The sequence below is a fragment of the Panthera pardus genome, unplaced genomic scaffold, assembly GCF_024362965.1.
Source record: "Panthera pardus isolate Hobbes unplaced genomic scaffold, ASM2436296v1 HiC_scaffold_12, whole genome shotgun sequence".
NCBI lineage: Eukaryota > Metazoa > Chordata > Mammalia > Carnivora > Felidae > Panthera > Panthera pardus.
In genome coordinates this window covers 91,284,359-91,311,819 of record NW_026526677.1, presented here as the reverse complement: position 1 = coordinate 91,311,819, position 27,461 = coordinate 91,284,359, and the positions used below count along the sequence as shown (strand labels likewise).

The window sequence follows — 27,461 nt, the reverse complement described above, 5'->3', positions numbered from 1 at the left end:
GTCCGAGCTCCTCAGACATGGCTATCCTGCCTCACGGTGGAGGTACTCAGCCCATCACGCTCCATGGGATGACGCGGGAAATACCCCCAAGGGCCCACTGCACCCGGCACCCTCTAAGAGTAAGTTCCTCAGAGGCAGGAACCCAGGGGGAGACACAGGAGGGGCGGTGGGAGAACCACAGGGCCTGGATTAGGAAGTCCTGGGTTTTCCTCTTACCTTTCACACCTACCACCCGTATGACTTAAAAGAGGCCACTTAACATCACTCGGTCTCGTTTTTCTTATTTTTCAAGGTGAGAGTAAGAGTCGACCCTAATAAATGTGAAAGGGTTTTGGAAAGCATAAAGTGCTATATAGACGCAAGGAGGGATTAAATTATTATCACCTCTTCCCCAAGGATTGCTTTGTGCTCACAGGCATTCTAGTCGCAGAATGCAATAATAATGACAGGTAAAGTGTGTTCTCTGATAAAGCACTTTCACAGCTTGGCAAGTGACATCCCAGGCACAGAAGGTAGAATGATCCAGAACCACTGGTCAAGTGCCGACCACGTGACCAAGTTAGACAGAGGCCCTGCACAGACTGAGGTCAACAGGACCCAGGCCCGCCTTCCAGAAACTCAGAGTCTAGAAGGGAAGGCAGATAAGAAAAAGCCACTTCAATATATTATTACAAGCACTACAAGGGGTTTGCACAGAAGGCTGTGGAAGGAAGAAGAGTGAGCACGTAAGTTGGTTTGTGAGGGGAGAGGTAAGGAACTTCCTCCAGGAAGGAAAGTGAGAAGATCCTCAGGGTAGAAGGTAGCTGGACCAATACGGCGGAGAGCTGACATCCTTCCAGAGCAAAAAAAAGGACGGATGAGCAAGCCAGGACGTGTGAGGGAGCAGAGCATACTCTTGACAGCAGCAGCTGGGTTTGGCTGGAGGGAAGGGTGTGTGTGAGAGAGGAGGAGGAGAGAGGCCAGACATCTGGCCTGAAGATCCTTCTCCTGAAGGTGCTGGGATGGCTGTTCAAGCAAGAGACAACCATCCAAGACAGAGCCCTCTGTGTCCCTGACATCTGGCACACTGGCTCTCTTCATGGCTACGCTGATGAATGGAAACTTCCAAACCTTCTTGTGTACAGGGGTGTGCCTTCATGGTCCCCATCTGGATGAGGGAGAGTCAAAGCAGTTGTTCTGAATCCTAGAGTCTTATGGTCTCCACAAGACTAAAATGCCTGTCTTCTACACACATCTCAGCTTGCTCAATCTTTCCACCTGTCTGTCCCTCCTCGCTAGCCTGACAGCCACAGCCAGCTGTGCTCCCCTCCCCCTTCTTCTCTTCTATCACTACGCTCTCCGTCCGGGAATGTGCACAAGTACACAGCAGCCAGCAGGGAAGTTGAGGGTGTCTTTAAATCTGGCCCTGGTTCCACCTCTCTTTCTCCTCTCCATTGCTGCATTCATCAGCTCCTGCATTTGGTTTCCCATTGGTGATCTGGGCTGAATAAAGAGGCCCAGAGGCCTGGTGATGAGAACATCTTTTTTTATGAATTGAAAAATAAAATGACAGTACACAGCTCGTAGATCCCAGTTCACAATGAAGAGAATAGCAATGTCTGTGGTTGTATTGACCTTGAAGATTTTTAAAAAACAGAACGAGAATTCTCGGGGTGCATTATTATATACATTGCGAATCTCTTCACTGTGCAAAGCAGAAAATCCATCCTTTATGGACATGAGCATCTCTGGTGCACAGCGTCGACCTAAAATAAACATTCTAGTGTGCAGGTGGGAGAAAATCTATGGTGGCTCTTAACCACATTCTTGCCTGTCAGCACAGATGATCACGTTGCCCTCCTGGGCTCTCCCCAGGTGGGACAAGGCAGCAAGTCACGTGGAGAGGACTGACCCACATTCTTCTCCGTCGTGAGGAAAGCAGTGACGTCAGTGACAGACTGGCAAAGCCATCATGCTCCAAACTGTATGTGCTGGCCTTACCACTTGTTTGATGTGGACCCGTGGTGGTTCCCGAGTCCATTCTCACTGTATATGTCATCCTATGATAACGTGACATCAAAATTCTTCGAGGCAGCTCCCATGAGTCACCTTACCTCCTCTGGTTAAATAGGAGCACTTGTACAGCCCAAGTGAATATAAACAATATTCACAGGGAGGGGAGGCCCAGGTGGGGTGGGGCGGGCAGGGTGGAGCCGGGAATGCAGGTGATTTCTGTACCGGAAACGCCCCTTCCAGATGCTGGTTTTCTTTCTCTGGACAAGTCTCTACTAAGCAGCTGTTTTCAAGCATCTCAATGATTATTGAGAGGGAGGTTGTGACCTCCATGCCCCATGCACTTGGTGCCACGTGAGCGTTGAAATACTCTGAATACTGATTCCATGAAAAGGGGCAAACTGGCCTGGTACAAAGGGCATTCCTACTTTCACAGGAAAATTTTCTTTTTTTCAGTTCATATGGTTGCAACCGTCCTTAGGAATGATACAAGCATCCCTGCCCTGACTGTGCGAACATTTAAGGCAGACGACGTAACATAAAAAGAAGATAATTTTACTGAAAACATGCAGCAGTACATATATTTTCACTTTCCTTGGCAAGAATTCGGTGGTATGGCTCTTAGAAAATAAATAACTGCTGATGATGAGAGGGAAACGCAGATTTCCTTTTTTTTTTTTTAATTTTTTAATGTTTATTTATTTATTTTAGAAAGAGTAAAAGGAAGAGCGAGAGAGCAGGAGAAGGGACAGAGAAAGAGGGAGACGGAGAATCCCAAGCAGGCTCCGCTCTGTCAGTGAGAAGCCCAATGCGGGGCTCGAACTCACCAACAGTGAGATCATGACCTGAGCCGAAATTAAGAGTCAGACGCTCAACCAGCTGAGCCACCCAGGCCGTCCCAAGATTACCTCATATTATTAGCAGGAAAACAGGGGAGGGAAATAGTAAGGTTTTCCGGATGGTATTTGAGTCTGGTCAGCTCAGCATTTAGTTGTTTTTACTACAAAGTATGGACTTGTATCTGTGAATAGCTCTGCCCTGGTTCGATGAAGAGAAAACCCAAAGCAAAGCTCATGGCCGGAGCAAGGGGCATCCACGTGGAACTGGAGCCCTGGTAACAGCTGACAATGCACTGCCGATGTGATCCGTGTGTCCCACTGAAACGCTCAGACTGTGGCATGAAAAGAAGAAATGTTACGTCTTGCACGCAGCGATCTGCCTCACATTCCTCCTCTGTATTCCTCTGACTCAGTCTTAAAGGGGCTTTGAAAACGTCAAGGAACTTTTGTGTTTTGCTAGTTTATCTTAAGCGTCTATCTTAAACTAATACTATGATCTCGAGCATGGCCTAGGTGGATGCGTGCCATCTCGGAAATGATTGCTGACATCAGGTAAGATGTACCTGCCGGAACCAAAGTGCGGAGAATTGAGCCTGAACGGCATTCAGACCCTCTGACGTTCCAGGAGTCTTTTCTATTTCTCCCTAACGACCATTATTAATCATTTCAGAACCATGTGGTCTCCTGACATTTTTATGATCCTGGACTTGACAGAAAGGAGGGTTTTGATGTCCTGGAATGCCTTTTCATGCAGAGTAGCTCCGCTCTGACGGCACAGAACACACACCAGGCGAACCTCTCCTTAAGCAGAATGGGATTTAATCTTTCTTTCTTTCTTTCTTTCTTTCTTTCTTTCTTTCTTTCTTTCTTTCTTTTAAAGCCACTGGAAGAAAGTTAGGTGATGATGGGCTCTTGTTAAGAAATCAGCATTTGGCTTTCCAAATGTTCAGCTAAACTGGAGCCGGGTTGTGAAAGTAAGAACAGCTGCCAGCCACGGAGCAGAGCTTCTCAAATTCTTACTCAGCTTCTGTCCTGGGGGAGAGCTCTCCTTCCACTTGGACCAACTCTTCTTTCCAAGCCCTGCAAGTTATGAAGGCGGGGGACCTTTGGCCGGGCCAGGGGTTCTGCAGCATACCGCCAAGTCACATGGCTGCGCAGGTACCGGTGCGAAGGGGATTCCTCCCGAAGAGATGGGCGGGGCGGGAGGGGGGGGATTCGGGGTGCACATACCAGTGTCTGAATGGCCGTCCTATCACTCGCCAGTAGGGAGAGGCAAGGTTACGGAACGTGTGGGCAAGTTAAGGCATCTAAACCTCATAATCTAATCTAATCGAAGCCTCGGGAATCTAATCCCTGCTTTACCGGGGTGCTAGGAGGATGATACAGGAAAATGCATGCAAAGCTTAGCAAACTTAGCTCTAGGTCTCAATGACGCCTCCCCATGGCTCACTCCAAGGCAGCAACCACGAGGCGTTAGTAACGGAGAGAAGAGACACGCTCCGAGGCCGGCATCTGGAGCCCATTACACATTTTGATTCTTTCCTATTCTTACCATTTCCCCTCTCCCCCATTCAGCTTTCCATTGAGGGATCCCATAGTCCTAATAAAGGTCATGTTTATGAAAGTAGAAAAGGGAGCAGGTGGCCAGACATAAGCAGAGCCAACAGCACGTACCCCATTGGTATAACATCTTTTTCTACGGGGAGGGGAACCATCTCCACGACTTTCAGCAAATTCTCAGAGTATACGGTTCTAGTTTTCCTCGATGACCCGTGCAGTTTGAAATCAGGTTTTGCCAAGTCTGGGCAAAAAGTTTTCTTCTCTGATGTGAGATGCTCGAGTCGTCACCTGCCATGACTACACTGATAACATGGACAGAGCGATCCTACCTTCTCACCAACCCCACTGCACACGCCCTCCCCACCCCACCCGGCTCCCAGGAAGACAGACAGTGTGACAACATGGACAGACTGGGCCTGTGGCAAGTCTCCTTGCTAGTGAGAAAGCTGAATCAGGTGCAGAAGGCTGCTTGGGTTTAAGCAAACATCATCTAAAATCCTACCAGCAACCAAACTTGATAGCTACCAAACAAGCAGCATAAACGGCCAGTCTACCAGCCACTTGAGCCACACAGAGACCAGGAGTGAGCTGCTCCAGGGATGGCCTCACCCTCACCCCGTGCCCCACATACACAGACTCCAGGGTCTGACACACATCCTCCTTGGCAATCCTCAAAAGGTGAAAAAGGCAAGCTGCTACCCCCCGCAGGGGTGGCCCCGCTTCCAGTGCCTGCCATCAGGACCTCGCTACCCAGCCTGGTAATTTGCACTCTGAAACAAACAGCCACTGCCCAGGGAGGTGCGTTTTAATGGTGTCTGTTTCTGTCCAGGGATGGAAACAGAGTAGCACCTCTTCAGCCTGCCGGGAGATCAGGAACAATGAGGAAGAATTTTCGCAACTGGTTGTTTTGCCTTTTTCAGCAGGAGAGGGGAGCTGCGGGCAGAAATATTGGCTCCGGGGTCATTCAAGGGGCAGACACCTGGAGAGAGGGGCAGTGGGCCCAGGCTGGGGGCTGGGGGCAGGGGGGAAACGGAGCTCCTGGCTGCCAGCCGCCCCAGGAGGGGAATGATGCATTCATCACCCACAGGAGGGACACCAGCGTAGGGAAACACCTGCCACGGGGAAATGGACAGCTAGCTGAGGTCCTCTGCTCCCTCTCTTTGCGGCTCCTTCTCGTCCCTGGGCATTTTTAATTGTACCCACCTACCTTTTTTTTTTTCAGACATTCCCCTTAAGCACTCTGCCCTCACATCCATCAGAAACAGGCAGGAAGGACCCGAGCTTCCCAGGAGAGCTGCTGCCATCCGGAAGGCTTGCTCTTTCCCTCCGTGCCTTTTCCCTGCCCCAGCCCCACCCGTGGTGGGCAAAGGAGGGCCAGGCACCCTGACTAGAGAGCCTGGCTCTTCCTGCTACTAAGGGCCTCCCTGGGCCTCAGCTCAGCTCACTCCTGGGCTTTGTAAGCGCTGCTGCTGCCACCATCAGGCGGATGGAGGAACCGCAGCTCTTTTTATGTCCCCAAACCTTCCCGGGGATTTTAGGTCCCCAAACCTCCCACCAGCTCCTGCCTGATGCGGACCCAAGGGAAGAACAGGCCCAGACCGTGGCCCCTCACACAGGTGCAGAAGGGACCGTGGCCCCTCACACAGCCTTTTCTCTGTAAGAAAAAGGCTTCAGAGGTCAGCTCCCTGCTGAAATGGGACTCCCTGTGAATGTGGGGTAGCATCCTTCAGCCAGGTGTGGAAGAGTCCTAGAGTATGGAGGGTAAAGCCACTGGGAGGTTAACTGGCAACCTCTCTGTCACAAGGGGCAGGTAGGGAGGGCGGCAGTCGCTTCTCCTGTGGTACCTGGGATGGGTCTCCAGGAAAAAGCTCTACGTTTCTGTCCCCTGGTTGCCTGCATGATGAGCCAACCTGGCCCCAGTGTCACTCTGAAGCTGTCATAGCTCCCAGCATCGCCAAGGGTGACAGGTGGACTGTCACACTGCACCAGAGCCGAGTCACCTGTGACACTTGCAGGTGACTGACAGAAATGGGAACTGACATGCATTAAAGAACAGAAGGACAGGACTGGGTTTTTCGCTGAAACTGAGGAGTGGGTGGCTTGCCAGAGGATGTTTCTCTTGGCAGCGTCCCTGGTGACCCAGTGGGCATTCAAGGCCTTACTCGGAGAGGAACAATTTCCCACTCCGAATAGTGGGGATCCTTCCTCTGCCCTCCTTGGGGGCCTGTCAGCCCCTGCACGTGTGATGTCAGAAACACGGCTTTCTCTTCCTTTTACTGTTTCTCACCATTCAGTCCAATATTTCAACATTTATTCAGAGTCTCCTATGTGCCGAATAGCATGCCTAGCATCCACATCAGTGGATGGACAAAAGAAATGGATATTTTAATCACCCAATTCAGAGAATAAAAGTTCCTCACTGCCATTGCCTTTTGTGTGTGTGTGTGTGTGTGTGTGTGTGTGTGTGTGTGTGAAAACAGCTCCAAAAGGGGGCGCCTGGGTGGCTCAGTCAATTAAGCGCCCGACTTCGGCTCAGGTCATGATCTCACGGTCCGTGAGTTCGAGTCCCGCGTCGGGCTCTGTGCTGACAGCTCAGAGCCTGGAGCCTGTTTCGGATTCTGTGTCTCCCTCTCTCTCTGACCCTCCCCCGTTCATGCTCTGTCTCTCTCTTGTCTCAAAAATAAAAAAAAATAAAAAAAAAAAATAACAGCTCCAAAAGGAACTACCCAAGCAACATCTCCTTGACTGCTATTCAACCCAAGAGGCTGGCCTCTTATTCCCCTGGGGAAACCTTGTGCCCTCAAGGTAAAAGCTGAATGCCAGAAGATGAAGGAACCCACTCAGAAAGAGTCGGGAATCAAAAGACAGAGCTGCAGGGCTAGGTCGTGGTTCGAAGGTCAGCTCCCTGATTGTCACGGGAAATCCTTGAAATCCTTCTCTATGCCTCCACATGGAGGATTCCCACAAGTTGGAGGACCTGTTCCGTCTTGTGCCACAGCCTAGAACCTTCTACGCAATTTTCAGCGTGGGTGACGTGGAGCAGCTTAAGCCTCCCTGCATCTTGAGAAGCGCCAGGGCAGGCGAAAAAGGGAACCAGAGGAGAGTGACTCTGGTCAAGGGACACAACCTTTCAGAGGGCAGGACAGTGATGACAGCTGCCTCTCATGCTATAAGCAGTGCTTGTGAATAGCACTCTACAGCTTGTGAAGCTCGGTATCAACCCTCCTCCTCATCATCCTCATGCAAACATTCTTATTACCACCACCACCACCACCATCCAAAAGGATGTGCCTGGCACGGGCAAGAAAATGTGCCGGACAGAGCCATCTGTAACACGTCATCTATCTTCTAGGAATTCATTAGCCCAAATCAATAGGCTGTGGCTAATAGATAAGATTCAGGGAATCTTTGGGGGGGGGGGGATCTGGATGACATCTATTCTAACTCTTTGGTCCACTGCTTGGGAAGGGACTCTTCAAGTCTTGGTGGCCGGAATTCTACTCTTAGAATGCTTTCAGCAATGGGAGACTATTCAATGGGCTGGCCTGAGACACTAGAGTTAAATAGCAACTGTCTGAGAAACGTCACTGCCTATTTTCTTGCAAAACAATGCAGGTTTTGCTTCGCCATCGAGCTTGTTCTTAGTCCCCGCTCACTCCTGATGAGAGCAGGCTCAAACATGGAACACATGAGAGTATCTGATGACGTTCTTTACTCTTGAAAGAAAGGTTACTTGGTGGTAGAGACCTGTAAACATCCCTAACGTCTTCTGGGTAGAATCACTTAGCCTGTAACCTTGTTTTCCCCAAAGACAGCACAGCTTCTCTTCAGAAAAGCAAAGAAATCATCAGCAAAAGGTCTCTAGGCATTTCCCCCTTATCTCATTCTTGTTCTTGTCTCCCTACCTGGTTTACCATTCGTCCTCAATGCGGGGCTGGCATGGGGAAATCCCATTCCTCGGTGCCTACACCATCTAACAATCCAGTGTGTCCCCAGCCATCCCAGCTTCCATCCCAGCTTTCTTTCTTTCCACATTCTGTATCTAACGCACTGTTCCTAAGTGTGTGTTTACCCAAACTTCTTCTCTGCCTTCCTCCGGAATGGAGACCAACAGTTAAGGTCGGTTCGTCCATACTTACCCTCTTGCTCACTTTTTTCCACCCTTTTGGAGGCTGGCTATGGAGGAAAAGGAACTGGAAAGAGTGAGTATTTTTCCATTCAAGTCCCATATAAGAAACAGGGGATACCAAGAAAAATAAATCACATGTGGATGCTTCCCCCTTTTTTGTCCATAGGACCCAAGGCCTAGAGAGTACAGACCCAGAGATAACTAACAATGTTTCTAAAGGCAGATTTAATCCTGATGGTCCATCATCAAACATTCAGCATGGTATTTTTGACAAGCTGACCCTCTCCTTCCCAAGCTTCTTACTACCCTCAGCGCACTCACATTCCAGCCACCCACACTACCCATTGCTTCCGAATATATGACATTCTATCCTGCTTTCTTTCTTTTGCATACACTCTAAGCCACAGCCTGAAATACTCTTCTCTCCCCCCAACCCCCCCGCCGGGAGGGCTCCCAGACATCCTCTGAAATCGATACAGCCTTTCCTGATGCCCTCAGCCATTTCGGCCGCTCTCAGAATACTCCTGACAACTCTGAGCCCATCTGTGACCGTGGGTCAAAGTGTCTGCTCCCTGACCCGACTGACCCCACTGGGGCAGAAATACTGTCTGAGGGGTCTTTGAATCAAAAGTCCCTGGCACAGTGCCCACCGCACAGTAGGCCCACGATGCGCGCTGGCCGAGTGGTCAAGGGCTGAGCTTTGGTGTCATAGCGTGCTATCTGATCACAAAGGACGGACTGAGAGAAGGTGGTTCTCTGAGACACCAGGCGACATGAAGCCCCTGGGGATAAAGTGTGGAAAGACGAATGCGAGGCTTGGCGGTCACTGTTCCAAGTCGGTGTCAGATCTCAAACTCCTGTCTTCTAGGCATCGGTTAGAAAGACACTGAACTTGCAATAACTGTCCAGGGAACACAGACCAAGTAAGAAGACCATCTTGATAATTCAGCCTGATAATCACGCATCTTTTTTATACTGACAATCCAGCCATGGCAGGGTTGGTTTCAGTTTTTTGGTTTCAGTTTTCAAAAAAACAGCCTCAGGTAAAATCTCTCTCACTCTGCCCAGGAGGAAACCAACCCCAGGTGGAAGATTACAGGGGGGATCTCACCTCCCCTTTCAGGAAAAGGCAAAGGGCGGATCTGTTCTAAGTTCTGGACATCACTACACTTTAGCAATGAGTGGTGTCTGTCTAGGGTGGGGTCACAGATGGGAGGAATCTGGAGAGGGCATGAGAAGACTTTTAGACTGTGGGGCGGGATGGGGGAGGGGAACCTCCCCGGGGCATGCCCGAGGAACCTGGATCTGGCTACTCCCTTGCCTTTATTTCCAGGAAGGAGATGGGGGAGTGTGAACTCTCCCCTCCAAGCCCCAGCAAGGACTGCAACAGAGTAATTCCGCAGGGAGCACGATTCATCCATGCTGGCCGCTATTTCCATGGGTTTGCCTTGTTACGAGCATACCCAAGAAAAGCTGACATTTATTTAATCCTCGTAGTGGTGTTGACTGTGTACTCACCGAAACATTGTATGCTTGCGGAAGACATTTGTTTCCAAGCAGCTTATGCTAAATTGCAGTGATATAAAGGAAACACTTATCCAATATTGACATTTACTGACTTCTAGAAATGTACAGCCAGAGTACTCATTTTTAAAGTCAGGAGAAGAGAAAAGAGGAAAAGCACAATGTTTGATCCCTAGCTCCTTCAGTGGCTCAGGAGCAAGAAGTTCATTCACGCTCACGTTAAATATGGTGGTGGAGATCCTTACTCTATGGCAACAGTGTGGGTTCTGAGAGCATGTGGAATGTTGAAGCCCTTCTATGCTGAATTCCCAAGCTCTGGCAGAAAGCAGGACACAACATTCTTTGCATGAATGTGGGAGAAGTATTCCAATGATCTATAAGGTATCTATATTCTTTTTTTTTTTTAAGTTTATTTATTTTTGAGAGGGAGAGAGAGAGAGAGTAGGGGAGGGGCAGAAAGAGAGGGAGACACAGAATCTGAAGCAGACTCCAGGCTCTGAGCTCTGAGCACAGAACCCAACGCGAGGCTCAAACTCACAAACCAGGAGATCATGACCTGAGCTGAGGTCAGAGGCGTAACCGACTGAGCCACCCAGGCGCCCCTAGGTATCTGTATTACTGGATGTGCACACCTAACTGTAGTTTCTGGCTTTCCCTAGGGAAAAGAAAGTGACATCAGGGACAGCAGTGTGCCTCAATGTAGAGGGCTGTCTGGATCACTCCCCTCGCTGGGAATGAAAACCCTCTCTATTTGGAAAACAGGGTGAAGTTCGTACATTCCAGCACGGGATACTGCCTCACTCCCTGTGGACAGCAGTGACGCGGACGTGAAACCCAAGGGGAACAGACAACGCCTGGAGCTGGAGCCCCTACCAGCCCCGGCACCATGAACACTGGGGTGTCCACTGACCTACGGAAAGGCTGGAGCCCCAATCGCTGTGCTGCAAAAACCACCATGAGATCAGGATTATTGGAGTGGTTAAGAGTCCAGCCAGCTCATGATCTTTAGAAGCTTCCCCACTGCTGAATTAGAGCGTCCCTGCTCCCAGGCACAGGGCCTCACTCTTTCTAGGTTGACCCCTATTAAAAATGCCTGCCCTGGTGTTTCACCTACAAGTTCAGGGTTTTAGAAGGATAAGGCCTGTGGCCCGCGATGATGCCCGTGCCTATGTACCTCCCTCCCCACCCCTGGTTTACAGGAGACCCTAAAGTGAAATGCTGTTGCCCCCCAACCCAGCCCACTCCTCTAGGCAGGCAATTTTCTTCTCCTTGTTCATGTTTCCAAAACAGTTTATCTTTTTATCTCCTTGGAAGAAAAGTACTCTGCAAATCAAAGGTATCATTAGTATTGTTATTATTTTGCTATTGAAATCTCTTGAATTCATTCTGGATTATTCATGTGCTTTTCTGGGTCTGCAATATAATGCCGCCTAAGTCACCCCCACTGGGCTGAACAAAAAAGAAAAATTGCATCTTCAGGCCTAATCCCCTGCTCCACCCCGTCTCCTGCTGGCCCTGGCTCCCACCCACACAGGCACACCAGGGAGAGCGGCTCCTTGGTCCCATGCCTAGCTGGCTGCTGCCATGTTCCAAGGAAGATCCTTCTTTGTAACCCAAGAGGGAGGCCCCACTCCATACCCTGTAAGTGCAGGGTGAAGGCTCTGACCCCACCCGCACCCCTCTTCCCCTGGAGAGTTTCTCTTCCTTCCTCAATAGGTCCGGCTGGCAACAGAAAGCTCCCTGCTGGGCTTTCACAGAGACCACCCCCATGCCCAAGAGACGCGTCCCAGCTGCCCTCACCCAGAAGCTCTGTTAAAGAAGTGGTCCCGCACCCTTGGCAGTTGGGCATTGACCTTCTAGGACAAAAGAAGCTATTCTTCCTCCTCTAGACAAGACGTCATATCACTTAGGGTGCCAACGGGGGGAGGAGCATCGTGCTTGCTACTTGCCTCATCTTTTGTTATATGACGGCTCTGGGCAAGGGGAAATGTCTGCTAAGTTGTTCACTCCCAGTTTCTTGTTCCAGTGCCTTCTCAGCCTGTACCCCCTATGATCCCTCCATTCTTTCGGCTGCCTGTGATGTGCTCAGGCTATCTTCTGGTGCCCCTCCCCGTTCCCAAGGGCGTTTCTTGCAAGTTAAGGCCTCCTTCTTCTCCATGCTTCCTGCCATCCCCTGTGGCTTCCCTCATCTTAGCCGGCTGTCTCCACTCACAAGCTATGCGCCCCACGTCTGGTTCAGGCTCTCCTATTCCCTTCGAGAGTCATGTCACCATGAACCTCCCTGCTCCTCTGGTAGACATCTGACAGCTCTTTTGGTGATTCCTGCCAGCAAGTCAGGAGGGCAAGTCACTTAGAGTCTTCCCAATGGGGAGGTGACACCCCAGATTAATCCTCAACTCAGGGACGTCATGGACAGGTAAAGGCGAGTTTTCATTTCCACCCCAACACGTTCAGAGCAGCACAGCACACATGTCAACCCAACAAGAGGTCTGGGCTCTCCAGAGTTAGAACCCTCAGACCCACCAAGTAATTAGGCTAGACCAGACTCCGTGGGAGTGCCAGGCGAAAAGGTCAGCGAGCAGGGAGGAGAACAAGTTTCCAAACAGCATCTGGGTTCAAGCCACCACCTTTGTGTGTGTCCCTGCCCCTTCCCCAGACCGTCTCGGCGTTGAGATGGGCTGGAAGGCAGGGATCTTGAGTCCTGCTAGAACACTAGTCCTCCGTAGCTACTTAAGAGGTGGATGTGCGGGCTGGATGGGGTGGCTCATGAAGATGAAGGAGGGCACAGAGGGAAATCGTTGTGGGCCAACTTAAATGATAAAGGGAAAAAAATACAGCAAGTTCTAACTTTATGGATGACAAGAGAATCGATTCTTTTTCACCCAGGGGCAGAACATGCCTCGTCTCTGCAGGAGGCAAATTGTGCTGTGACATTATCCCTCTCTGTACAAAGCACGCGGCCCTGACAGCTGATGGAAGAGGCAACCCCAGCAAGAGAGAAACCCACACGCAGCACAGACTGGCAGCTCTCCATTTCTCTGTGGGGGGAGCCAGGCCCACGGACGTTGGCTGGGGCGGAAATGGAGGGATGCCATTTGGCCTTTTACTGCCACCTTAGGAAAGAGAAATGAATATTTAATCTCCATCTACACGAAAAGCCCAAACTTTAAAAGAAGAGGGGATACAGCGCGACACTGACATCAGTTATACTTGAATTTCAGTCTCTAAAGGGTTACGGAGAAAAGTAAAGGTGAACCAGGAATGGACAACTTAGAAGAGAGGGACTCTAGGAGTCTTTCCTTATATGTTTTGGCATCAAAGTCTTCAGAGCACTGTTGGGCGCTCTCCCTCACTGTGCAAACGAAGGCGACGGGAACAGGAAGCACCAGAATTGTGTTTCCAGAAACTCTAACATGACACATAGGCTCCCAGGGTGAGAGGTGCTGGGAAGCAGATGGAGGTGTCACCAGAGTGCCAGAGAAAGACCTAAAAAGAACCCTGGACGTTTGTTTTCTCTGAGGGGGTGGGGGGGGGCATTCCCGAGTCTCTGCACTTTTGCTCCGAAAGTAGCCGAGGAGGAGGAGGAAGGGTGGGTCAGATGGGTGGCTCAGCGGGGGGCACGCGAGGCAGGGTGCAACTTCCATGAGGGGGATGTCCGCGGATGTCACCTACGGCCTGTGGGCTAGTCCCGTCACGACCTCTTGGAAGTGGACATGCTCTGGCTAATAACTTGGTAAATACATGGCACTCTGGAGGTGGGCACAGGATGTGAACTAATCGTGTATGTGCAGAGGGTCAAACAGAATCCCCTGGGGGGGGGGGTTCACGATACTCGCAACAGCATCCACATTAAAACACATGTCTACTGATCAAGTCAGAAGGTATATCACAAAAGTCCACAAAAATTGTCCCACTTGGCCCTTAATTCCTGTCATTAGAGGCTGTCTATTCACAAAATGTACAGGGTCCGGGGAGGGGGTATTCTGACCAGCTACGTTCACTTTGTCTCATTGTCTTTCTTTCGGCCCGTTCTGGAGCCCCGTGTGTAGGTAGGACATCTATCATTTGGGAGGGTGGCCAGTGCTGACCAAGCTCAGAACGCTCAGGAATAAGAAACCAGGCACTGCACGATGCTGTGGTTTCTTCCTAGTGCTCTCAGGGCTAAGGGTAGATGAAACACAGCATTTAACCTCCATAGGTAAATATTTAAAGATTCATATGAGACAGAGAAGAAATAGCTCGGTGCTGAGAAAAGGATAAGAAAAGCTGAAGATGCACACACTGCGATGCTTCAGACAGCCAAAGAGGCACTTAGATACCAAAGGCTTCTTATGCCAATCTAGAGGGGAATCAGAGCTCAAGCTTTCTCACAACGCGTGGACTGATTAAGACGTGCACTAGTCCTGTGAACATGGGTGGAGGGGTCTGGTGGGCTCCTCCTTTTAGGGATTCTCCATGCAACTTCCTGAGTAAATTGGTAAGAGGCAAAAAGGAGAACAGGAGTGTGTGTGTGTGTGTGTGTGTGTGTGTGTGTGTGTGCGCGTGCGCGCCCATAAGCAAGCACAGGGGCATCCAAGAAAGAGGGTAATCTCACAAAATGGTAATAGAACCCAAACTGTTTCTGTACCAGTGTTCTGAGATAGTTCGTATTCATTCAGCCTGAAAACTCTCGGGAAGGCAATTTATCTTCCTGCTGCTGTAGGGAGCCCTGGTGAGATGCACACAACCATATGAATACATGAGTGTGTGCGCCTGTGTCTGTGTATACACATTATAATTACATACAGGGGTGGGCGTATACATACGGTTACGTGGAAAGGCCCCTCAGGGGTAATGAGGATGGCCATAAGCAAAGTTTGACAGGGGGCGAATCTGCAGTGACCACAAATACCAGTGCAAGAAAGCAGAGGAAGGAGGCGTGGGTCTTTGCTTACATGTGGCTTCTCCCTGACAGGGAGAGAGAAGGAGACATACTGTTTGCTCGCAAAGCCAGCCACCCATGGCGGAGCTCTGCTTTCTTGAAAACTTTTACCCTTCATTTAATCAACAGATGGACGTGCTCTGTTGTGGATTTCTCTGAGAGAGTCCTGTCCCTCTCAGAGCCGTGCTGGCTGGCACAAATGTTGCCTCAGATGGCAGAGGCAGCGTTGGCATTCCAAAAGAGTGGGAAGGAGCCGGTTTACTTATCCCCTTCACACTCAATTCCACAGGTGACTTTTGATGCCTTTGGCTAAGTAGGCATTGGCAATCCCTCCCCAGAGTGCCCTCCCCTCCCTTCAGCACCGCCTGGCCCGAGGCTCCCAGAGGCAGGGAGCCAGCCCGGAGGTAGCAAAGTTCTTTGCAGAAAAGTCCACCAGCTTCTCTGCCCCTGCTAGGCTGCAGAAAGGAAACAATCAGCACCAGGGGCGAAATATCACTTGAGACCCTGAATCCAGGGCTGTGTAGGATTCAGAATTCAGCCTTATTCAGAGGACCCGATGAGATTCAACGAAAACGCTTTACAAGCTTTTCCCAACCGCTGCAAATTACCCCCACGGTGCATTCGGTAATCTGCAGCCACACACAGTGGCTTTGGAATACACTCAGGCAAGTCAGACCGTATTGGAGCTGAAATATCCACCTTGCACAAAGCCCTCCTTCCCTACCCTCTCCTTCTCCAACCTGAGTCTGGAGGAGACGCGGTGCCCAGAAGTTCAGAGCGGCATCGCCACACAGCCACCGCCTAATTAACATACCGGGAGCATAAAGAACTCATTTGCATCGGAGAGTTTGGGCTGGATGTTGACAAGTGAGAGGAGAGAGTCACCCCTCCCACCCCCTGCCTTCCAAAGGAAAATAAACAGTACCATTTTGTTGCATTTGCGAAGGCAAAGGAGCAAGGCCAGCGCATCTCGGACGCGTCCCTCAGTTCGAGTTTCCGAAGCCTGCCCCCCATTCCTGCCCTCAGCCTCCCGCGCCCTGACAACAACCCAGCCGACTTTCTTTGCAACTCCGGCCGCGCGGGGGGTCCTACCTTGACTGAACAGGAAGAAGCACACGAAGAGCAGATCGAGCTGGAAAGGTTTCATTCCTTAGCGAAGCGAGGAGAAGCCGGCGGGGCAACTTGGGTTTGCAGTTAGTTTCTCTTCCCGGGCGGCTCGCCGTGCTCAGCCTCCGCCGCGGTCCTCCCGGGTTCGCGCCAACCATCTGTCTGTCCGCGCGTCCGTGCGTCCGTGCCTCCGCGCGCGCGGCCCCCGGCTCTCCCTGGGCCTCCGGGTCTCCGCAGCCTGCCGAGGCGAGTGGCCGGCTCCTAGCCGCCGCGGGAAGCCGGGATCGTCAGCGACGTCCCCGCTCGGAGCAGATCCATTCTGTGGCTCTCGGCAGCCCGGGCTCACGGCTTCCTCCGGCGGGCTCCTCCCACCGCGAGCTCGCGGGCGGGCGGGCGAGGGAGCCAGTGACGAGTGACAGAAGGGCTCCTTTCACTGAAGCTGGGGCGGGGGGAGAGGGAGGGGAAACAGGTCATAATTAAAGAGGAAACACTTGGAGAAAGGAGATCTATGCGAAGCGGAGGCCGGAGGGGGGAGGCTCTGTTCTTTCTCGCCTTCTCTCCCCACCTCCCCACCCCCCACCCCCGCATTTAGGGGGAAATTCAGCTTTTGTCACCGTTATTGACCAAAAGGCATCTTGAACAGGGAGCAGGCTGTGACTTTTTGTCCACACCACATAATGTTGTTCAACGGGAGTGAAGTTAAGCATGACTATATGCATGCACACGCATTAAAATATGCATGCCCTGCCTTTTGCACAGGGGACTGGGAACCGGCTGAAAGGGAAAAGGGAAGCCACGAGGGTTGGAGGGGGGGGGGGGGGATGCATCTTTCCCCAGGAAGGACTTGGCCAGTGTGTGCAACGGGAGTCTCCGGAGTTGGGGAAGAGATAAGCACGTTCTGCATTTTTTGGAGACTTTCCTAGGAGGGGGAGGTAGGTAATAAAACCTGAACGTGCAAACCTTAGTTTGCTTTGCACTACTCCTGCAAAACAAAAGGAAGGAACGAGAGGGAAATCAAGCAGGTATGTGACACATGCCCATTTATTATTATTATCATCACCGTGGTTTGTGCATTTCCTAAAAAGGAGACGGGAGCCCGTCTTGGCATTTGCAGCCTCTCCTCTAATAAGCACTCCATCACTCCGAGAGTGTCTTTTCTCCAAGAGGTGCTGTGAATCCTGTTGCGAAGGAGAGGCCAAGGTCATAGGCAACTGCCTCCCAAGAACCTTCAGGTCTTTTTTACCTGCGGTGAAACCTACACTCAAATCAAATTCCATGTCCTGGGTGATAACAAAGTGAATTTACCTAGGCCTATTTTCTTGGTGGACATTTAGATATACCTGGGGTACACGGGCACCGAGGGAAATAAAACCTCGGGCACAGACCATGTCTTCAAGAGCTCACGGGTATAGTGTGGAAGCAGAGGATGTAAAGAAGATACAAACTATAAGGATGCTTACAACCAAGTCTAATATGCAGCATTACATGGAAGAAGGCGGGGGGGGGGGGGGTTGTAAAGAGTAAGGAGAGAAAAATGAAAGATGTTCTCTTGATGTGTGCCTTTCAGTATAAAACCAAGCATTACTTTCTTCAGTCTCTGGACCTTGGGGAGGCCTTCTGGGAAACTCTTAGCCTTCCTTCCATCAGTGTTACATACTTGGGGGATTTTGCTGACTTCAAGGCACATTCCAACTCCAAGTTTCCATATGGATGTTAACTTTAAAAATGTATCCCTTGGTATTGGTGAACAAGAGGAATAGGGCCCCAAGAGAAAGTATGTGCTGGTAGGAGCTTACATCTGGTAGTTGACATCAAAGATCTACAAATTAGTAGGTGTCTGCTTTGTTGACTTTTCTATTCTTAACTTAATAGTTTATTTAACTGCATCCCTTAGAGGCTGTTAAACATATCAAAGGGAAATTTGTAAGCAAGCTTTGGGGGAAAAAAAAAAAGAAATGCTGAGCAACAGAAACTCAGAGGTCCCCAAAGAGGCACCCTAACAGCTAAATTAGCAAACAAGGTACGGAAACAAAGTGTCAGCACAGCCTTAGCGCACCAACCTGATGACAGACCACGCAGTGAAACAGAACAGGCAAACCTAGCACATAAACAAGATGAATGATAATTCTAAACAACCTGTGCCAGACAACATGTTAAGAGGGAGCACATGGCATGAGCTTTCCATGAAATCTACTGGGTGCGGGGAGAAATGTTAAGGTGTGGGCACCATTCCTAAGGCAAGCCTTGCAGTGAGTAAGACGGATAACATTAGAATGTAGATTGTACCTCACAAAGCAACGTTGGGTGTTTTAACTAACATTTATCCCTTAAGCTGCTGCTTCATGTTGACTGTTAATTCCTAAGTGGCCTGGGGCCCAGATTTGCTTAATTTGGCCCCCAGGGAAATATTGCAAAGCCAGGGTCAGGAAGCTAGCAAACTGTGCAGTACATGAAAATCAGGCTCACACACACACACACACACACACACACACACACTCACGCTCAGCCTTGGACAAGAGACGGATGGTAGGAATCTGAGGTTGGAAGGACCTTGTTTCGCTCTCCCACTGGTCCCTGAGACTGGCCTCGTGACCCTCAAACTGGCTCTGATCTCCCTGGCCAGCTGGGCCTGTTCCCTTCTCCGCCTATCACTCCCCCACCCCCTTCTCCCCGCAGCCTCCGGTCTCCGGCAGAAAGGGGGGGGGGGGGGGGAAGCTTGGATTAAGTGGTGAGCTGCCTGCCTCTAAAACGACCGGGAGGCGTTTCAAGCCTGAGTGCCGGAAAAACCACGGCAATCTTCGGCAGTCACCACGTGGGGCAGCGAGAACGACAGCGGTACCTGCAGGACCCACAGCCGGCCGGGCTCTGGCGCCAGCCTCGACGGCGGCCCGGCCATCTCCGCCCGGCGGGTCCTTGGCCTCACCTCCTCCGGGGGTTCGGTTAACCTCCTGGCGCTGCAAGGTGCCTGCGCGCAGTTCGCGGGCGAGGCGGGTGGCGGGAGGCGGGAGGCGCGGACGGCTCCACCTGATGGAGAAGAGTGGAGAGTCTTAGACCTCGGCGTGCGCTGCGTGGTGCGGCGAGGCGAGGCGAGGCGAGGGGAGGGGAGGGGAGGAGAGGAGAGGGGAGGGACATGGAGGGGAGCGAAAGAGGAAGACCGCCTCCCCACCCCCATCCCACCGTGGGAGCCTGCGCGTCCAGAGCCCGGGACGGGAGGCGCTGGGGCTCTGGGCACGGCCCGTGGACGTGACAGCCCTAAAGAGACAGCAGAAAACCAACACTTGGAAAACTGCCCGAATTCTTGTTCTGTGCACATGCCGGCTCCAGGTCTCTGATGCGCCCACAGCGCAAGCCGCGGTCCCTCACCAGCAGGTGGCATCCTCTCCAGCATTTCTTGTCCTGGACCATAGCCCAGGAGGCCGAGTTCATCAGTCCCCAGCCCCCTTCTCCAGGGCCTTCAGTGCCCAGTCCTGTGTCCTTTGAACCACCCGGCTCTGGCGTGAGTTACATACGCGGAGGCCGGAGCCCACAGAGAATAGGGCTGGCTCCAAATTCTGCTGCTCGCTGGCCAAGAAGCTTCAGAAGGGCCAAGTCTCCGCAGGACTGCTTCCAAGCCCTGCTCTCCTGGCGGCAGCAAGCGTGCCCCTAGAGTTTTCTGAGGTCTGGGACAAAGACACCAGGCGGGAGGGGTCCAGGTGCAGCGCTGTGGGGATACTGCCTCTCAATACCCTGAGCGGCCGAGTTCCCACAGACCATGCAGACCCTAGCTCATCGTTACTTTCCAGTGACTGTTCCTTGATGTTAGTGCGATGTCTGGAATATTTATTATTTCCTCCATTTGTGCAAAGGCCTGTTTGGGTACTTAATAACGACGTGTGGAATGAGTACATGAATTCCTGTTCTTGGAAAGTTTGTCCTCCAATTGGGGAAAAGTAAACACATGGGGAAAAAATAGGAAACATCTCATTGGCTCTTTAAGAAGATAGAAATTGCCCTGGAGGTTGTCTGTCAGGCTGGATCCTTTCTGGATGAGTCTGTCTAGGCCCACTTGCCTGAGGCAGTACAGGAAACTGCCCAGCTGAGATGTAGCCCAGAGCCCCAACCTTTGGTCCTGTGTTTGCACTGCCCTGCCCTCGGGGCTCCCCTGCAGTGCTCCTGATGGCCGGACACCCTCTCCCTGTCTTCTTGTGTTCCCAAGGGGTCACCACCCTGGATAAAGAGAGGAAGAGGGAGAGGCTGTTTTATGAGACAGGCAGTCATCACGAGTGGAGCATTTCCTGTTTAATGCCTCTTCACAATATTTGTTGCACAGATACATTATAAACCACATTTCCTTTTGTTTTTCATATATCCTGCCAGTGTTGGCTAATACCCTCTTGTCCAGGGATTTAAACACATCTTGAACAGGCTCCTCCGGGGAGTTTAGGGTAATCTGACTCTCTGTCCCAGGTAAGTCAATAAGGCTCAAAGCCACATATACCTCCAGAGACCGAATGGTCTTCAGGGGTCCTCCCTGGGTGGCAGCCTGTCTGGCCTGGACAGTCACAACCTTCTAGCTGATTTCTTTTTCATTATCTGAGCCAAACTTCTTGATCATATCTACGGAGGTGAATTATAAGACGGTGAGCTGTGCTTCTGTGCTGAGTCCGTAGTGCAGAAGGGCCCCAAAGACCAGGTTTCCAGCTGCCAGGAGCATCTCTCAAAGGGCAGGATGAGTCTGTCCCCCTGATTCACCTAAGACCAAGCTTAAGTGAGGGGATCAGGGTGAGTCTATTGACCTGGGCTCTGGCCGGGACACCCCAAACTTTTGTAGCTCCTTAATGAACTGGGACGTGTCTTTCTTCATCTGTGAAAATGACTGGTTTGGGACAGTGACTCTCCAGGATCCCTCCCAGTCCTGAAACTCTGGTCCCTATCCTCCAGAGGTTACACCGCTCAGCCTGGAGAGATTTGGAGCCCCTTCCGCAGGGCTCCGCATGTCAGGGCAGGTGATTGTGAGTGACTGATGGGAAAACAAGTTGGGCAGCCCTGGAATCTGCATAGCCCCCTCCACTCTCACTGGTCACAGTTTTTCCCCAAGCTGTTCCATGCTCCTACTCTGAATGCTCTCCCATCTTTCCCCAACCTGCTCAACTTATGGCTTCCCTCCTCCGCTTATTTTCCCCGGAACCATGCCTGGATCCTGAGATCCAGAACAGCTTTCTTGAGCATACATTCTATAACTGCATTGAGGCAGACCTTTTATTAAAGCAAGGGAATGCTCATACTGGGGTGGCTAGCTCCAGAGACTCCCTTGAAAGGCAATAAGGACCACAGCACCTTGTATGTTCACTCCATGTTAATACGAATCATCCTTGCCAGGAAAATGTGTCTGCTTGTGAATCTTCCTCGTGATCAGAGGCAGGGCTTCCTCGGTTCACAAGGGTGCACCAGCTCTCGCCCTGGTGGGTGGTAGGCACTCAGCACATAATGTTGAATGAATGGTAAAGTTTTACCCAGTGCCCCACATCCCATTTCCTGTTTTCGGAATCCAATTTAACTTCTTCTTCGCTGTGTTATTAAACCATTGTCAAACATCTGGCATGTGCCTGCCACTGCTCTGGCTGTATTTTATGGAGATGGGTAATGAATTGAGCCTATATATAGTTTGCAAAATGTGGAACACACTTTAAGATGCATAGCACTATAGAAATGAAAGATATTTTTATCTCTCCAGCATCATTCTGCACAAGGAGACAATTCTCTGGCAGCCCTGTTTAAGAACAATAGACCTGGTTAGCCTTGACACACTCATGCATGCAGGGCACTGGGTATTCAATTCACATGGGAGAAGCATTCTCTCTCTCAGCAAAGGCCTGGAGAGGATAATTTACAGGGAAGAAAAGATATGAGAAACGTTATGAAAGGAGGTGACAGATCCCTCATGCCTTGTCTCAGCGTTGGCCGAGTGCATAGGCCAGGACCTCTGTCCAGACTCTGGGGAAGGCACCGAAGACAAGTCTCAGCATCCCTCTTCAGGGCTTTCAACAAGCCTTGTGTCATTTCAGAATACGCCATGTGCTTTTTGTGTACAGGAATAGGCTAATTGTGGAAATATGGGAAGACAAAGTGAAATTCCAGTTTATGACTCATTGGTGATATTCAAAGTCTTTGAAATTATACTGTGTTTATTCTTTTTCTCCATTATTCTTTTTCATAACCACCCCCCCCCCCGACACAAACACTGATGTGATATATTAGTGAACCTTCACAGCATCCCAGGGAACAGCTGTACCTCCCTCGAAACCTCTTATAGCTTCCTTCCTAGGTGACAAGTTTAACTTTTGCTTATTGTGTGTGGTATTTTTCCTTCCTTCTGTGTTTTCTCCCTTTATCTCTGCCTCCCTCCCTTCTTTTCTTCCTTCCTTCTATCTATGTAAAAAAATCTATCAATAGATAGATATAAGAATTTTACATCCATCTTTATAAAGTTATATAAGTTCATGTATGTTCAAACTTTACACACACACACACACACACACACACACACACACACCTTTTCTATTTAAATGCAGCAATGGACCTCCTACCCAATATTCTGAGCTCGGGAGCCTTAGACCCAATTTTCTTCATCTCTGTCTGAAACCCCAGCCTCCTCAATTCATTGCCCAGTCTCACCCACTGTTGTACCACATGAGTCCGTTTGAAACTCAGTTCTGCGATATCTTCCCCTGTTTAAAAATGTGGGTGTTCCCTATGATAGAATATAAACTTTCTGTCATGTTATATACATGGGTTTGTCAAGCAAACATGCCTTTTCTGCCTCATCGCCAGCCCCCTCCTTCACAACCCACCCTTAAAGCTAAATTACTCTTCATGGGTTAGAGACACTTTTCCTTTTCCACACCTTTCTCATACTATTTCCTCTCCTGGCACGATTTTCCTCCTTCACTCGATCTTTTGCCTATGAACAGGTGCCCATTGCTCAAGAACCAGCCGGGCTATCATTCCATGAGAACCTTGCTTCCCTCTTCCTCCCTTCAGTCAAAAAAAATGAACAGCTTATTCATCTAAGTTACCACAGCATTTATGAGCTTTTATTATGTGACTATTAATTGTTATAATTACTTATATACATGTTTACCTTCTATCCTGTACGTGAGATCTTCAAGGTCAAGGACCACTTTATGGAATTTATTTTTGCAGAGCGTATTGGTCGATGCCTGGCATATAGTAATTATTTGCTAAATGGTGCCTAAACAAAATACACTGAGGCTGAAAAAGTCTTGGTGTCCTTCCTGTGACTCTCCAATCTCAGGCTTGAGATTTTCCTTCTTCATCATCTGATGCTTTTAGATGCAAGGAGATCCAGGAAATTCCATATCAATCATCTGGAACTAGGCACATCTGAAAAACTGGAAAGGGAGATTTCTGAGTACACATTTTGAACCCAAGTGCCAGACAAATAGGGGAAGTGGTGCCATTATTCTATATAAGACTCAGCCCAACTCTAGCTCTTTTTTTTTTAAGTTTATTTATTTATTTTGAGAGAGAGAGCGCACGAGTGAGCAGGGTAGGGGCAGAGAGGGATGGAGAGAGAGAGAATCCCAGGCTGGAGCTTGACATGGGGCTCGATCTCATGAACCATCACAACCTGAGCTGAAATCAAGAGTTGGAGGCTTAACCAACTGAGCCACACAGGCGCCCCACCCCCACCCCCACCCTAACTCTAGCTCTTGTATTAAAGGAATAGTTAGCAACCCTGGTTATTCAGATTGCTTAACAGCATGGGCCCAAACTGGCGGAGAAGCTAGCCCACTCTGCAACAATTAATTATATGGATACAGATTCAACGTAAGTGAGGAAAGCCAACATCACTTTCCCCAAACTCCATCCGGTTTGGATTGAGTTGATTGTTCAGTGTTGTTTTTCTTCCTGTTGTCTGTATCTCTTTTCTGTTTTTGTTTTGTTTTGTTTTGTTTTGTGTTTTGCTGCTATCTCAGAGTGTGAGCGGGCTAAGGTAAAAACTCCTTCTCCACCTTCCTTTGTTGTGCCAGCCCAGTTCGGTCCCCCTTTATTTTCTTTAATCATATAGAAACAGAGACAATAGTATAATGCAGTGGTTCTCAGTGTGGGGTTCCTCAGCCAGGAGCATCAGCCTCCCATGAGGACTTGTAAGAAATGCAAGTCCTTATGTCCCGCCCCAGACGTCCAGAATTACAATGCCTGGGGTGGGGCCCAGCCACCCGTGTTTTAACAAGCCTTCTGATAATTCTGAGGCCTGCTAATGTTTGAGAAGCACTATTAGAACTTCCAAGGACCATCACCCAGCCTCAACAATGATCAAGCCATGGCCAATTCTGTTTCATCTATCCCTCCCTGCTTCCTCCCATCTCACTGATTATTTTGAAGCAAATTCAGACGTCGCATCCTTTCATCCGTAAGTATTTCACGATGTGATAAGGGACTTTAATGTGGATGAAAATAATACTTTATAGTATACATTTGTTAGATATCTGAGCCAGACCATTCATCTTGAGGCAATTCATCTTTAAAATACATTCCACAGCCTTTGTATGGTGGTTTTTGGCCCAAAAAGACAGCTCAACTAGATTAGACAGAGAAATGTCTTTTTTTTTTTCCTTTTTGGATTAAGAATTATTATTCAGAAAACGATGAGTCTGGTCATTATGATGGCGATGAAAAATTAACGTCAAAGAAGCAAGCCCCATTTGAGGATCCTAATGAAATGATGCACGCCTTCACCTTGAAAGAGGCTGACTCCTTACAGTTTATAAAAGTTTCAGGCTACATCTTACTCATGGGGTAGAGGGTCTGATTGTTTTCCCAGAATCGTGATAGAGTCCCAATTTTTCTCCATACTCTTTTGCCTGACCTTCTCTATGGTTCGTTCACTTGGATTTGCATGAAAATGGGCCAGAGTTAAGATACAACCAGTGACCAGGACCTGATATTCCCTGAAAAGTACAAGGGTACACCCATGACCTTGATCTTATCAGCAGAGTGTGCTACCTTTCCATGTTAACCAGCCCGTCTCATCATAGGGGTATCTCATTGTCCGGTCCCCTCCAGTTCTATTATACTCCACGAGTACTTATTAGGCTCTGAGAAATTCCAGAGAATATTTGCTCCCCTCTACAGATGTCTGTGGCAAAAACTGACACTTGCATGGCGCATGATTTGATAGCAATATCTGCAAAGTGTCAGAAAGGGGAGGGGATCGATACACTTAATTTACTTGGAATAATTCATTGCCTAACTGGAGTTTTCAGTGAGGGCAGACAAATTCCACACTAAACTAACTCACCCACCTGGATCGAGACGAGTACAGTGAATCCATCTTTCGAATGAGATGTAAAACTGAGTTTCTTGCTTTCATTGATGACTCCCCTGGCCCTTCCTTTCTTGAGACGGGGTGTTCATTCAGAGAGCCATTTTTCAAAGCAAGTGACGTAGGCTATTGACTGAAAGTTCCCTTTCTATTCCCACCTGAGCTGATTGTTTTCACTCTCTGTCCTTATATTTGGGTGTGTTGCTGGCTCAGAGGTTGGCCGTTTGGAGCTATATTCCACCTCAGGAAGGAAAAATGCAGATATGTTTCTTTGGGGAAGAGCGGTGGTGATTTTTTTCTCTCCTTTCAAAGCTAACCCGATAGGCAGTCTGGTTGTCATGGGATTGGAAATTACAAATAAGGAAGAATTACATAGGGCAGTAAGGAGGGGGCGTGGTGTTCCAGCATGGTGTACTGAGGTCACAGAGTTCTTTTGAGATAATATATAAGAAGGATCTAGATGTAATGGCGTCACCATGATCTCTCAACCTCCCATCTCATTTATCTAGCTATACGTGCAAATGATTTGGAGTAGAGTTTTCCACATAGGAGCGGCGATAGCCCGTGAGTTCTGAGTTTTTGAGAGAATCCATTGGATGTTTCCTTCTTTATTAAGATACAACCATCCCTGGTAAACACTTAATATTGGCCCAGTGGCATTGCATTGACACAGGGCAGGAAGGGGTCAGGAACCATGGATCCCAGTTGAAGCAGCTCAAGGAGCTTGGGGAGGAGGGATGTAATTATAAGGCACCTTCAGATAATTATGCCATTACTATATAATTAGGAAGTGCCACTTTCTACTTTAACTACCTGAAATTCAGAGATCACTCAGCAATGGACTCTCTACCTTCAGGCATGCTCTCTGAAGAGGAGGGGAAAGGACACAGCACGAAAACACGGGGCTCTTGAGGGAAACAGAAAAGTTCTGAGACCGTAGCCTGAAAAAGTCAGGAGATGAATTTCCATTCTCTTCATTTGTCAGAATTTCCCACTTGTCTATACCTCGCTTGAATTATCTACAGTGGGGGGAAGAATACATCTCTTTTTCTCTTGCTTGTCATCAGGTTGGCAAAAAAAAAATCAAGACATAAATCTCTGTGAATATTTTTTATCATCTTTTAAAATAGAAATTGATCCACAGATATTTGTTGAAATGCTTACCTTTCTTAGGACACTATAGAAAATGTAGAAGACTTAAGAGGCAGGTCCCTGTGCTCAAGTACCTTCCAACGCAGTTGAAGACACAAATCAGACACATTGTTCGATTCAGGCAACCATTAATTCCTACATTCAAATATTCATGTGGTACATTTATTGAGCACTTACTTTGTGTCAGGCATTCGATGCAGGTGCTGACAGCATAGAGATGAAGGAGATTTGCATTCCGTCCTCTAGGAGGCTGATCCAATCTAGTAAGACATAAAGGACAATAGCATGAGCTTTTGAGATAAGCTGACAGTGATCTAGTGACGTAGATGCTCTGAGAAGGGGGCGAGGTGGACAGAAAAGTTTCGCAAAAGACCTCAGCTAGAGCAGGAAGGCACAGGGTTCGAGTCTGACAGGAGTCCCAGTTAAGTTAGAGACGCTGACACCCCACGGCCCCCTTAGTTTTCACTTCATGTTCCATCTCCCAGAACACAAGCAATAAAACCTGATAGGAGAAGCATAATTGTAACAGAGAATGAGATTAATTCCTAATTTTGATCTCCTTTGAATCATTTTTACTTGACTGAGTCAAACTTGCTGTGGGAGATGATTCATTACTATCTATTTTAAATCATCATCAGGAAGCACAATGACACCCCAACATGATAGAGAATGTATTTCAAGTGAAGAAATCTCTATTTTTTCAACTTAAAAAAGTTGATTTGGTTCTTCCTTGTAGAACATAAGGGAAAGAAAGAAAAGACCTAAATTGCTTTTTTAAAGAATTCACCACTACTGGTGATTGAATTTATATATTACTTAATGTAAGCAAAAGCTAAAAAAGACAATCTCATTTAAAAAAATTAAATATTACATCATAGAGAGTAAAATGTGAACACTTTCTTTCACCAG

The 27,461-nt window shown here is 49.1% G+C and overlaps 1 protein-coding gene across 5 annotated transcripts in view; it reads right to left on the bottom strand.

Annotated features, from left to right (window-relative positions):
- Positions 1 to 19,118, bottom strand: part of KIRREL3 (kirre like nephrin family adhesion molecule 3) — a 551,439-nt gene extending 532,321 nt beyond the window's left edge. The window contains exons 1-2 of one of the 5 annotated variants that reach the window (XM_019421382.2): positions 18,996 to 19,118; positions 16,058 to 16,511 (exon numbers count right to left, since the gene is read on the bottom strand). In XM_019421382.2, the coding sequence (XP_019276927.1) occupies positions 16,058 to 16,112 (55 nt within the window). In that variant the 5' untranslated portion in view covers positions 16,113 to 16,511; positions 18,996 to 19,118. Of the gene's footprint in view, positions 1 to 16,057; positions 16,512 to 18,911 lie in introns of all 5 variants that reach the window. The other 4 variants (XM_019421381.2, XM_019421383.2, XM_019421384.2 and 1 more) reach the window with 4 other exon arrangements.
- Between the last annotated feature and the right edge of the window lie 8,343 nt (positions 19,119 to 27,461).